The sequence below is a fragment of the Acanthopagrus latus genome, chromosome 7 (genome assembly GCF_904848185.1).
Source record: "Acanthopagrus latus isolate v.2019 chromosome 7, fAcaLat1.1, whole genome shotgun sequence".
In the NCBI taxonomy this organism is placed as follows: Eukaryota; Metazoa; Chordata; class Actinopteri; order Spariformes; family Sparidae; genus Acanthopagrus; species Acanthopagrus latus.
This window is the reverse complement of record NC_051045.1, coordinates 21,480,733-21,494,093: the sequence shown is the minus strand read 5'-3', so window position 1 is coordinate 21,494,093 and position 13,361 is coordinate 21,480,733. Positions and strand designations below refer to the sequence as shown.

At 40.9% G+C, this 13,361-nt stretch overlaps 1 protein-coding gene across 7 annotated transcripts in view; it reads right to left on the bottom strand.

Moving 5' to 3' along the window:
* Positions 1 to 13,361, bottom strand: part of bsna (bassoon presynaptic cytomatrix protein a) — a 167,238-nt gene that overhangs the window by 12,341 nt on the left and 141,536 nt on the right. For 5 of the 7 annotated variants that reach the window (XM_037103471.1, XM_037103470.1, XM_037103475.1 and 2 more), the window contains 6 exons: positions 10,252 to 10,589; positions 5,857 to 5,953; positions 5,196 to 5,327; positions 4,898 to 4,953; positions 3,563 to 3,704; positions 3,227 to 3,320 (listed from right to left, as the gene is read on the bottom strand). In XM_037103471.1, coding sequence (XP_036959366.1) covers positions 4,913 to 4,953; positions 5,196 to 5,327; positions 5,857 to 5,953; positions 10,252 to 10,589 — 608 coding nt within the window. In that variant the 3' untranslated portion in view covers positions 3,227 to 3,320; positions 3,563 to 3,704; positions 4,898 to 4,912. The remainder of the gene's footprint in view (positions 1 to 3,226; positions 3,321 to 3,562; positions 3,705 to 4,897; positions 4,954 to 5,195; positions 5,328 to 5,856; positions 5,954 to 10,251; positions 10,590 to 13,361) is intronic. The other 2 variants (XM_037103472.1, XM_037103474.1) reach the window with 1 other exon arrangement.

Here is a 13,361-nt window from a genome sequence, read left to right as displayed (position 1 = left end):
ATCTGTTTCAGTGAACACAGGTCCCCACAGGGCTCGTATACAACACACACACACACACAGGCACAATGACGCACACAAAGATGTACGAATATAAGCATGGACACACACACACACACACACACACTAGCTGAGTCACTGGACAGAGGAAGGGAGAGAAGAAAAACACTCCTCATGGCCTAAAGTATGTGGACATACTGTTGAGTATTTATTATTTCTAATGATTTGGGTTGGGCTGAGATGAGTGGAGGCTTTTATGACAATGTATTAATATTCATGGCTCAACCATCGTATTTGTGTGAGATGTTTGAGTGTCCACATATTTTTGGCCATATGGTGCACCAAAATGTTAGGATGGGGAATCAGCGAGCGACAGGACAAGCAGCAGAGACACAAAACAGAATGAGAGAGCAAGGCATCTTTTGGGTAAAAGTAGACATGGATGAGATGGAGAACTAAAACAGGGAGACCCTTACAGTATCAGAGGCAACAAGATAAGACACACAGGGAAAGAAGAGCAAAGGAGTAAGCGGGAATCTTGACAGAGAGAGAAAGTGAGAAAGCGAGAGCAGAAGAAGAGGGAAAAAAGCAGCGATGTTTGACAGCGGGAGTAGAGTGTGGGAGGAGAGAGAGTTCTCTTTGCAGCAGTCACATGAGGCAGTTAGTCAGCGCATGGCTGCGCAGCAAACAGACACACACAAAGTCCAGGCTCACTACACTATCTTTTATGGCACATATGCAACATCAATGCCTGCTCATCCCCCCATGCTGAATCAAAAGCTTCTAAACCCACTGCACCAAGGCGAAGGACTGTACTATGGATGATCAAAACAGCACGGACAGATTTTCCTACTGCTGCTGGTTCTATCTTTACTGCCCCAGCTCACATGTACACACTTTATCAGAGCCACCTGCCATGAAATAAGCTGACACTGCTGTTCAAACCTGTCTGGTAAAAAATTCAATCATACACTACCATGCAAACATTTGGAGTCACTTAGAAATCACCTTATTTTTTAAGGAACAGCAACATTTTCAATTAAAACAACATTACACTGATGAGAACTACAATCATCACTCATGTCATAGATTGAAGTGACTGATTTTAATGGAAGATGTACTTAGAGGACCATTTTCAGCAACCATCACTCCTGTGGTCCAAAGGCACTGTGTGTTATCTAATACAGGTTTATTATGTTTAAAGGCTAACTGATCATTGGGGAACCCATTTGCAATTATTCCTGCACGGCTGAAAGTAGTGCTGATAAAAGAAGCAATAAAATTGTGGAAAAAAAGAAGGAACTATCTTCCAAAATTCATCAATCTATTCTCGTTCTGAGAAATAGAGGCTATTCGGTGCAAAAAATTGCCCGGAAGCTTAATATCTCATTCACTTCTCCCATCAAAGAACAGCAAACTGGCTCTAATCAGAATGGAAAGAGAAGTGAGAGGCCCCGCTGCACACCTGAGCAGAAGGACAATTACATCAGTTTCTAGTTTGACAGACAGACACCTCACAGGTCTGAAATGTGGTGGCCTGGGGTGCTTCTGTGCTGGTAGAGTGGGAAACTTGTACAGGGCTAAAGGGATCACTCCATTTCGTAACATTATGCCAAACCCTTTGAACGTTGCTTGACTGGAGGGAAATTCATCCTACGACAAGATCATGACCTGAAGCACAGCTCCAGACTATGCACGTATGGTTCAAATCAAGATGATGATTTGAAACAGTGAATCCAGACAAGTCTAAAGTGTAAAGATGAATGACTGATAGTTGAACAGAATAAATGTAAATCAAGAATAAATGTGTGATACATTTAATCTCTTAATATGGACGTCTATACCTATGCAACAAATTCTCCTTTTGTAAGGCACTATAAGGAGTTGAAATTATTTTATGTGAACTGCAAATACTGGCACGATGCAAAACTGTTAGTTTTCATGTTTCAACCACACAATTTTCAGGTTTGTATTATATAATAATGATAATAATAACAAAAAATACTTTTGAACAATCTGAATCTTTCGTCTCGCCGGTTTATATTTGGGTTTGAGGTCTCAAAGTGTTCGTCACACCTCAGAAATAATTAGAAATGCTGTGATGTTGCTTTCAAAGTGAAGATAGATAAACCCTAAAATATACCTTGAGCATTTTTAGATTTTTAAAAAGACACCAAGGTGCATCGACATCACATCAGGTGCTCTTAGAGATGTCTCCTACGGATAATCTGTTGGTTCAGCGTGTCACACTGAATGATGATTAAAGACAAACACTGATGCCGGTTTAGTTTAATTTCAACATTTTACTTTGGTGCTTTCATCAAGAGACCGAATCAGCTACGAACCAGATTCTGATCCTATTTGGAGTTTGATGTTTCACTTCACTCTGGTTAAAGTCAGACAGTGGTTCATGGATCACTGGCATGCTCGTGGAACAACAAAGACTTTTGCTGATTTGTTTCTGGCCGAGCTGACTGCTGCAAAACAAAACCGGCTTCCGGCTGCGCTGGAGGAGCAGGCAACACAGGCAGCTTGCGTCCACATGACAAAAATAGCGATCTAGAATTACGGATGAACAAATGTCTAGGAGACAAAGTGATAAGTATATTTAATTATACTTTTGTACTCAGATTTGTTTCTGAAGGGTTAGATTGATGGTGTTTGTCTTTAAGGGGGTCCTGTGGACTTTTCTTGTAAGCATACAAAAGGTATGTTTACATTACAATACATTTGGTGTAACTCATTTTAATGCACTGTATGTATTCTTGAGGTCTAAAATAACATGGTGAGTACATTTTCTTTGTATAAAAAACATTTTCAAAGAGGTGTCTGAAAGTATTTTTAGTGTGTTTACTACACTGCGGTCTTCTTCTTCTCTGTCTTTGTTGGCACACTGCAGCATATCTTGAATCTCGAATCAGTGCAGAGCAGAGAGGATACCCTGCTCAGCTAACTTAGTTGTACAGCCAACCTTACTCACCCACTGTTACTAAAAATCAAAGTGTATTTCCTCTAAAGCACCCAAAGGATTTGAATGTTTCTGACCTCGTCATCTCCAAGTTGTATCAACAAAAAGAAAAAAACTGGCATACAGCAACACATGTGAAATATATTGATTACTATCACAAACTACAAAGCAGGTGTTACATTTGAATTGTATAAGGTCTTGGGGTCACAGTGTGGCTCTCTGCAGGTGGGATGAGGAAGGCCAAGTTAAAGGGTAACTTACTGTCTGGCCTGCCAGAGATAGCAGTGTGTTCTCTCTGCCAGTGTGTGCTCAGGCCTGAGACATGAAGTATCCAGAGGATTCCAGTCCTTGTTGGCTGCAACAGGAAGCAGCAGCATGTTAGACTTGATGTTTTTTCTTCATAGTCAACATACTTAAAGGAGCTGTCTATGACTATGACTTAGAGCTCAAATAAGACCATCAGTGAGAAGATTGGCTATTCTTATATTATTTTTGAATTATTATAGTTGCTCTGAAGGCTCCCTAACCCTAACTGAAGTACAAGATAAAATGAAGAATAACAATTCTGGAAGGTGGAATGGCAGTTTAAATACTCACCAGTATGCTTAGCTCTCCTCTCTGTTTCCCCCTCTCTCTCCTTCCTCTCACTCTCTCTTTAAGTAAAACAAAAGCAGGGGGAACTTTGCAGGTTTTTCTGGTACGAAGCCTCGTGACTTCATCATTTGACATTTACATAGTCCTGCAAACAACATGAATGCATTCAGTCGGCTTACATCATTTTATTTTTAATTCCATGTGAGACGAGCTTCCTCAGTCACACCAAGTGTTGCGTTATTTGAGAAAAGCCTTCATAAATGCAGGTCAAGCTGCAAATCATTCACATCACTAAATGCTGTCCAATACTGAGACCAATTCCTTCCAATTTACTGACCCAGTAATAAAAAAATAATATTGATTGCAGCTCTACTCGTTCATTGTTAAGGTATTTAAAAACATCTAAACTTGAGATTGGTTTTTGCTTTAATGTATTCAGAACGTCTCATCTCAGGTAAATGGTGGTAGTGTGATCAGTACATGTGACCCTCGGCTTAACGCCGCTACATCGCAGCACTGTGTGTTCAGCAGTGGTAGCCTGCTCTGTAAACACACTCTCTGTTTGATGCCGACGGTGCGTCGCGGCAGGAATAAGATGTCACTGTCACCGTTAAAAAATTTTGAACCAAAGAAGACGAACCACAGACGCAGAAGAAAAGACACACACACACACACACACACACACACACACACTGTAGACAAAAAACACAGTGCTGTAGGAACACACCGCCTGTTCTGAGTAAACCACTTTAAGCTGCTCACTCTCTGCTGCCTACAAGTGTCAACACACGTCACGCTGTAGCTATCTGTCCACATCCCAGTAGACTTTAAACCAGCAGCATCTCAGAGATTTGTTTTTGTACCTGATGTCGAGATGCCCCTGTTCACTGATGATTTCACTGACCAAAACTACAAGTGATTCCTTTGTATTCCTCGAAAGGAGAAAAAAACATGCCTTTCTTGTTAGCCTTTTCAGATGTACAGTCATGCTATCGGCTCCGTTTTATAAAGTGTGTAATGACTGTTGTTTAGGAAGCACTTCCTCTGCAAACATCTTTAGTTAATAAATAACAAACATAATCTTCAGCTCAGGTAAACCCGAGACAGTAGAAGTCAATTGATTTGAATTGCAAACTGCTCTTTTCAAAACTGCTTGAGGCTGTTTTGAATGTAAAAAAAAAAAAACTCAGCGACATCCTTTCCCAGAAAATAAACCCCCGGTAGAAAATAAATCACAGCCTGTTCTGTTTCCAATGCTTCTTTTATGAATGAACTGCAGCTTTTGGCACATAACTCATTCAGATACATAGGAGAGAGTCAGGAAAGAAAAATACACACCTTAATGTTGGCACCTCAGAATAAAGAGGTGAACTTCTTGCCAAAACCGGAGATAGCTGGAGGAGAGTGAAGAAGAAGAAGAAGAAGTTAAACAGGTGTGAAAAGAAGGGTGAGAACTGAGGGACTCTGAAGTAAAACACCTCACTGAGATAAAAATGTATTGTTTGCGTCATAATGATGAGTTTTTATTTTCATCTTTCACTTGGCTTTACCTGCAACACCTTCTCAACATGTCTGACGTCACTTAAAAAAAGACCTGTTTTAAAGTGTACTGCGTGTCATGATTTGTTTGTTGTACCTTCTCCCAGTTTGCCGGCCTGCTCAGCGGCTCCTCCAGGCAGGATCTTGGACAGCATGCCTTCTCCATCCATGCCAGGCTGTCCTGCGGCTGCACTGCCAATACCTCCCGGCCGGGGCGCTGCCTTGGAGCCTGGACAGAAAAACAGAGAGAAGAAGGAAGGATGATAGGAGAGGGGAGAGCAAGGGAGGAAATGGAAGAAAAAGACAAAAGAGGAGAAGAGTTTAGAAAAGAGCACATAATTTTTCTTTATGATGACATCTTTGGTGTCAAGTGTTGTTGCTGTGTCATTTTCATTGAACAACCCAGAGATTACTTGTAAATCAAACAGCGTGGGCAGTAGAAAACAGCGTGTCAACCCTCAAATTGACTTGTAGCTGCTGTTAAATTTGTCCTGCCTTTTTTCTGGGCTTTTGTTCAGACTGAATTACAGGATACCAAATTAACTAACTCACTAACTATGTAGTGACTTGGCACACTCGGACTGGTCGCCTGCCTTGAAGGGAAACCCCTCCCACTGTGGGATTATCTGCAGATTAATCCCAGACTAGATGAGACAGCGCACACCAGGTTACATAATACAGACACAGTGGGCAGCAGCTGGCCAGATGTGGGCGTAGTAGGAGTGTGTGTGTGTGTGCGTGTGATGATTATACTGTACCTATGCCTGTGAGCGGGGGCTGTCCGGCCTTTGTTGCCATGACGGGTGCTGCCTTTGCACCAATGGCTGTTACCGGTGGAGTGTCAATCTTGGCCTGCTGAAAAAGGAAAAGAGAGAGAGGGAGAATGAAACAGCTGGAGTGAGTGTGGAGGAGCAGCACACAAATCATCATTTAGTAACACAAATATCTTTTCACAATAAATCTGTGAAGGCAGTGAATGAGGTGAATATGGGATTTTTCTCTATTACTCAAAACAATAAAAATTGAAATGAGGGAGCGAGACGGAGACTGATAAGGAGAGACGGCAAGGAAAGAGAGAGGAGAGAGGAGAGACGGAGCGATCGGCAGAGGCCAAGAAGAGAGAAAGCGGCTCCACTATTGCGTTGTATTTTGACAGCTCGCTAAATGACATGAATGATGACAGACTGAATGATGAGTTTCAACGCTGTCGACACAGTCAGCTGTCAGTCTGCGGATCCCTGTTGAAAAAAGATCAGTTATCGACATCCTCCTGGAGGTCCATTCAGAATTTATGACTCAGGGAAAAATCAGGTTTGCTTTGATTGGGCAAATCATATTTTATAATGAAACATTTGATAGCTTTAGGGGAAAAATCTCTTTTCAGGGGCCAAACATTTCATCAGTGCATTTATAATGTCTTGACGGCTCTCAGACCATTAGTTCAAATGAAGCCATTAGACGATTGCTCGACTCGAAGTGAAAACAATCACTAATCACACAGACACATTTGACACATTGCCAGTTAAGTGATTGGGCAAATAAATACCATGATTTATGTACAGATGAATCAAAGAAGACCTGAGACAAGCTGAACAGCCAACCTTTCATTCTGGCATTTGATTTGCTAATAGGTTTTCTATTGTTATTAATTATTCTGGCTTAATTTTGATGAATTGTATGACTGTCTGTAACTTACGTCTCCTTTATCTTCATACGGGTGAATTTCAATGTATCATTTCTTATTTCTTCAAGTTAAAGTTTGCATTTTCCTCTATGGTTGCAATGCTACACCTCCATGGTAACTGAGGAAACCCTATTCTGAGATAAAGACCAGGACATTCAGTTAAAAGCTCTGGTAAAAAGCTAGTAGTTGGAATAGTTTAACTTCCATTTAAAAGGTGAGGAGTGAACAGTCATGCACAAACGCTTGTAGTATTCATCACATATTGAGTTCTGTTGTTGCTGTCAGTCCCATTTAGCATTAAAGCAATTTAAATTATACTAACCTGAATGAATTGTGGTGTATGGGTAAAGAGTTATTGATTGGCATTTTGCCTTAAAGGACAAGCTGTTGTTATCTACTGACCCTGATGTTCTAGTGACGTTTTGTAGTTGTTGCAGCATTCTCCTAAACAAAGAAATTAGATGGAGACCTGTTTTAAAAAGTAAAAAAAAACACACCTTTTAAAAAAAAAACCTAAACATTTCAAAACAAGTCCCCATCTACTTCAGTTGTTTTGCTGTTTTGTGAAAGTGGAAATTTCCCCTGACTTTCCAAGGCATGGAAGTGAACGTGTAATGACCAAATTCTCATTCCTTGATGAACTTTAGCTTCCAGTCTGTCTTAGTGGTCTGAGTTTGGTTGGAAATGTTGGTATCTGCTGAGTCACTGAGCAGTATAAAAGTGTTTATGTTTCTTTCCAGCTCTGACCTCAACATTTAAAGACTAAACTACAGAGACTAGCTTCAGGAAAGATACAGACCAGGCCTTTTCTGATGTCCAGCACTGGTTCTATCTGAGCACAGGAACTGAAACCAGTCTTTGCACTGATGTGATCTCTCTTTATGCTCTTACTTTGTACACTCGGTTTCCTGTAAAGCTCTTTGTGTCACTTATATTTAAAGAGGACTCCATAAATAAACAGACATTTGACAGACATGGGACTGATGCCAAATAATCACGTAATATTCTTTATTTGTTTCCCCAGTCTGACTCCAGTTTAGCTGCAGCAGAGCAGAGGGTAATCCATTATGGTGCACCGTGCTGCACATGGCATTTCATCATTTACAGCCACTAAATCAATGCTTTTAATTACACAATGGACCTAACACAAGAGTGAAGCTGAATGAGTTTGCAGACTGAATGATAATCATATAACAAATTCTTTTGACTGTTTATGGCCCGCTGTCATAGATTTTCCATGGCAGAGCTCTCAGAATAATTTCCAAGACAAATTCCTGCATAATTTCATATCAGACCATATGAATTATTTCACTTTGCTTTCTCACCAATAGTACAACAATGCAGCGATATGAAAGTCACCAACGCCCTCCGGGAGTGAAAAGCACATCATGAATAATTTTGGGGATATTCATAATGGACATGGTGACAGAGGCTTTGTGAACTTCACTGTCAGCACATTCTTGTATTTATTAAAGATGGATTCAATTCAGGAAGAGATCCATTAAACTATCTGAATTTCCTTGTTAAACATCATAATCAGATTTTTAGACTCCAATAGCAAATAGATTTACATGGATTTATGATTATGGAATAAATGCTGGGTGGAATAGATTTTGCAGGGAGACATTTTTAGTGCCAATTTCTCGAGTGTCTCGCAGACAGTGAATCAGCTACATTCAGATATCAGCTGCCTCTGTGTTAATCACAGTGTTAGATAAGGCCTGCCAACAGAGGCACAGCAGAATATAAATAAACCATCTGAACCAGGAGGAGATGGACCAGCTCTTATCTCTGGGAGCATGGAAGGAGACGGGCAGATGAAGAGAAAGGAAGGGCTGAGAGTGAAGACTGGCTGAAAACTAGGGAAAGGTGGAAGGGGAGGGGGGACGGGGACAGTAGCACTGGTGCAAAAATTAAAGTTCTATAATGGTTTTTTTTTTTTTTTTTTTGCTGTTTTCATTTTCTTCAGTGTTTTACATATGTTCTTGTCCAAAGTCAGCACCAACAGAACTCCTCCCACAGAAAACACTGCTCCTGAATCGCCTCATCAGTAGTCCCACCTTTAATTCTGCTACTTTGTGACATGGCACTACATCAGAGAGTCACTCATTTGCATGATTTACGCATAGCTGCTGGTTTGTTAAGTAAGCATTAATTTAGCACAGCTGCTCTGCTTGTGTGCTGACCAATCAGAGCAGAGTGGGTATAAGGGAGGGGGACTTTAAAGAGACAGGAGCATTTCAGGCCGAGAATAACTCCGTACACACACAACCGTAAAATCCGCCACCAAGTGATGCAATATACGTGTAATACATATGCCACAGCAATAGGTGGGGATGTAAGGTAAAACGAGAAGGCTGTTTTAACCAATCAAAAGAGTTTAAAACCGGAAAGTGGAAGCGTGGCAAATAACAAAACACAAACAACAACTGCGACTCGCAAGGGTGCATCGTTTGTTTGCTAGCAAGAGGAGCAGTCTCCTTTGTTGCTCATCCAGGCGCCGCCGTTGTTGCATTAGGCTGAGCAGCTGGACATGACAGCCGAACACAGCTAACAGCAAGCCAATAAACAACTTTGTCATGTCCTTTTACCAAGTTATCAAGCGAAGCTAGTTGACAACCTCTAACCACCTTCTAACTGTGTGTTTACATTGCTGAGTGTGCAATATTTACAGAGGCATGCGCTCAGCACTGATGTAAGCAATGGAAATGTTGGCGGTTATCATATCCACACGCAACCGCTGAAACCCAAATCGGCTGAAAATGCGGTTACATGTAGACAGAACAATAAATCCGGGAACATAACTTCACGGTTGCAAAATTAACCGGGATGGTGTGGACAGGTCCTCAGATAGATGAGGAATACAGTGCTGCAGCACTGGACAGTATGAGAAAACCAGAGTGTTTTTTGAGCACTACAGCATGTAAACCTATTCTAGTACGTATCCAAATTGCATTTATAAACCTAAAACTTTTAAAGACTAAGAGGAAGAAGAGGACAGAGAGTTAAGGATTGAAAGACGCAGGAGGTTGAACTAGCAGGCAAAGTGTTTACAATGTTAAATTATTAAGATCAGGACAGATAAGGCAGAGAGAGTGAACAATCTCCTCATCATTTCAAAATATGAAAGGATAGTTTTTTTCATGATAATGATTATTGTTTGTTCGAGAGAAATTTAACTACCGTCCGTGGTGCATTAGTTCTGCAACACAATGCCACTGACAGAGGAGGCACAAACCATGCTTCACTTGTTTCAAAATGTCACATCAATCAAACACCACGTAGTGATGGGGAAAAAGGGAATTACTGTAAATCTGATCTGAATGCTGATAAGCTGCTGAACTGAATTTTAATTTTTGTGCAAACAGAATAGCCACATTGTTTCTGTTATTTTCATGCCATATCTTCAACAAATCAACCACTTAAAATTTGCTTCTCATTTTCCATGTGTATCCCTCTCTGCACTCACCATGGCGGGTGGTGTGGTTCCTGTTGGTCCTGTCTGCCTGGCTTGCCCCATGGGTCCACCTGCCGGTCCCATCTGCCCCGGCTTGGCCTGGCCTTGCCCCATGCCCATGCCCATACCCATGCCTTGTCCCTGGGCTGGAGGCTGCTGTTGAGGGCCAGTGGTTGCGACGGAACCGGGCTGCCCTGGCCTGGCAGCCGATGTTTGGGCTTGCTGTTGGAGCTGCGTCCTTTGTCCTGGAGCCCCGTCCATCTGGGGACCTGTACCACTCTGTCGCCCTGATCCTGTAGGGCCACCAATGGGGCCCTGACCACGGGCAGAGCTGCCAGACCTGGAGGAGCCTGGATGGAGTAACATAAGGTGGATTTCTTCTTTTTTTTGGCAACAGTTTTGCATTCATTGCTAAAAAAAATTCAGTCACCCCTCACAGTAGATAATAGAAAACAAGACTGAATGTCAGCAGTACTCTGAGCCCTGCAGCCCTTTACACAGTGTTGAAATGCAGAGAATGAGTGACAGTCGCAGTTATCATTTGTGCCAAAAGAGTTCAGTTGAGACATCTGTGATCTTCGCATTATCTGTTCCCTGCCTTATGTGAACTGTTCCTAAGAAGAAAGCCTTAATTTATAAGCTACACTATGTGCAGTATAACTTATCCTGTCATATTAGTTCATGAGTCTGCATCTGATAAAGTTCTGTATTTGTACAACAAAACTATAATCTGCTGATTAAGGAACTGCAGTACTTATTTCACTGCATGGTTTTCTTCTAATTCTAGCCATTCAGTGTTCATTACAGTTTATACAATAGCAGTTTGACAGGTGAAGCCAGAATGAGAGAGGACGACATGCAACAAATGTTGTGAGCAAAGATCAAACCAGCGATTTAATGAGTTTGCTGCTAAGAGCAGAGCAACAGCGCTGCCCTAGGAGAAACATTTCCCTCAAAGTTACGCTTGGTATAGTTAATTAAAAACTGTTGATCCCTGAGGGGACGGTTGATTGTAAAAGAGCATCAAACTCAGTCTGAACAACAGGGGATATTAAATGTTTGTGACTCAGACCCAAATAAGAATTTCACAGAGATCTTATCCAAGGTCCAGAGCTTATGATTTGTCCAATAACAATCTCAGGGTGTAGGAAATGTCTGTGGTACACTTAAATAAATTGTCACTTTATTCAGGTTTGTAGTCTTATTTGTGAAAACTCAACAATATGTGCAGCAAAGTAGGAGTTAGCTCACTAACGAGGACCACAGATCATATACGAAGAAAATATATTGCCAGAGTAACCACTAACTGTAACCAACTGTAGCTGCTGCTAGCCAGTGAATTCAGTTAGCCATGTACAATTGTAACTCCAAAAAAAAAAAATAGAATATCTTGCAAAAGTTTATGTATTTTAGTATTTCAACTTAAAAGATGAACCTAATATATTATATAAACTCAATATATACAAAATGAGATATTTCAAGCCTTTATTTGTTATAATTTTGATGATTATGGCATATAGCTTATGAAAACCCCACATTCAAAATCTCAGAAAATTAGAATATTGTGAAAAGGTTCAATAGTGTCACACTCTAATCAGCTAATTTATCCAAAACACCTGCAAAAGCTTCCTGAGCCTTTAAATGGTCCCTCAGTCTGGTTCAGTAGAATTCACAATCATGGGGACAACTGCTGACCTGAGACTTGTGCAGAAAACCATCATTGACACTCTCCACAAGCAGGGAAAGCCTCAAAAAATGGTAACTGTGAAAGAATTTGGATGTTCTCAAAGGGAAGGGAAAAGTGTGGAAGAAAAGCAGCAGGGATGACCACAGCTTGGAGAAGATTGTCAGGGAGAGGCCAATCAAAAGTGTGGGGGAGCTTCACAAGGAGTGGACTGAGTCTGGAGTCATTGCATCAAGAGCCACCACACCCAGACAGATCCTGGACATGGTCTTCAAATGTCATATTCCTCTTGTCAAGCTGCTCATGGGTAACAAACAACGTCAGAAGCCTCTTACCTGGGCTAAAGAAAAAAGAACTGGTCTGTTGCTCAGTGGTCAAAAGTCCTCTTTTCTGATGAGAGCAAATTTTGCATCTCATTTGGAAACCAAGGTCCCAGAGTCTGGAGGAAGAATGGAGAGGCACACGATCCAATATGCTTGAAGTCCAGTGTGAAGTTTCTACAGTCTGTGTTGATTTGGGGAGCCATGTCATCTGCTGGTGTTGGTCCACTGTGCTTTATTAAGTCCAGAGTCAACGCAGCCATCTACCAGGACATTTAAGAGCACTTCATGCTTCCTTCAGCAAACAAGCTTTGTGGAGATACTGATTTAATTTTCCAGCAGGACTTGGCACCTATCCACACTGCCAAAAGTACCAAAACCTGGTTCAATGAGCATGGGATTACTGAACTTGATTGTCCAGCAAATTCGCCTGACCTGAACCCCATAGAGAATCTATGGGGCATTGCCAAGAGAAAGATGAGAGACATGAGACTGAACAATGCAGAAGAGCTGAAGGCCACTATTGAAGCATCCTGGTCTTCCATAACGCCTCAGCAGTGCCACAGGCTGACAGCATCCATGCCATGCCGCATTGAGGCAGTAATTCATGCAAAAGGGGCTCAAACCAAGTACTGAGTACATATGCATGATTATACTTTTCAGAGGGCCAACATTTCTGTATTTAAAATTATTATTTTTTATTTCATGTAATATTCTAATTTTCTGAGATTTTGAATTTTGGGTTTTCATAAGCTGTACGCTATAATCATCAAAATTATAACAAATAAAGACTTGAAATATCTCGCATTGCATGTAATGAGTATATATAATATATTAGTTTCACCTTTTAGTTGAATTATTGAAATAAATGAACTTTTGCATGATATTCAAATTTTTTGAGTTTCACCTGTACACCATTAGCACTTTGGATGATGCTTTGGACTAGGCAGAGGCTAGCAGGGAAACTTCATTAGATATCTAATACACAATACACAGATTCCTTCACATTATGTTGATGATTTTATCTAATTTTTGAATGTTTCAACATAAATTCTTTCATAGTGCACCTTTAATTAAGAGTCTCAGAATAATGTTGTCTTAATTATTGGAAAAGACAC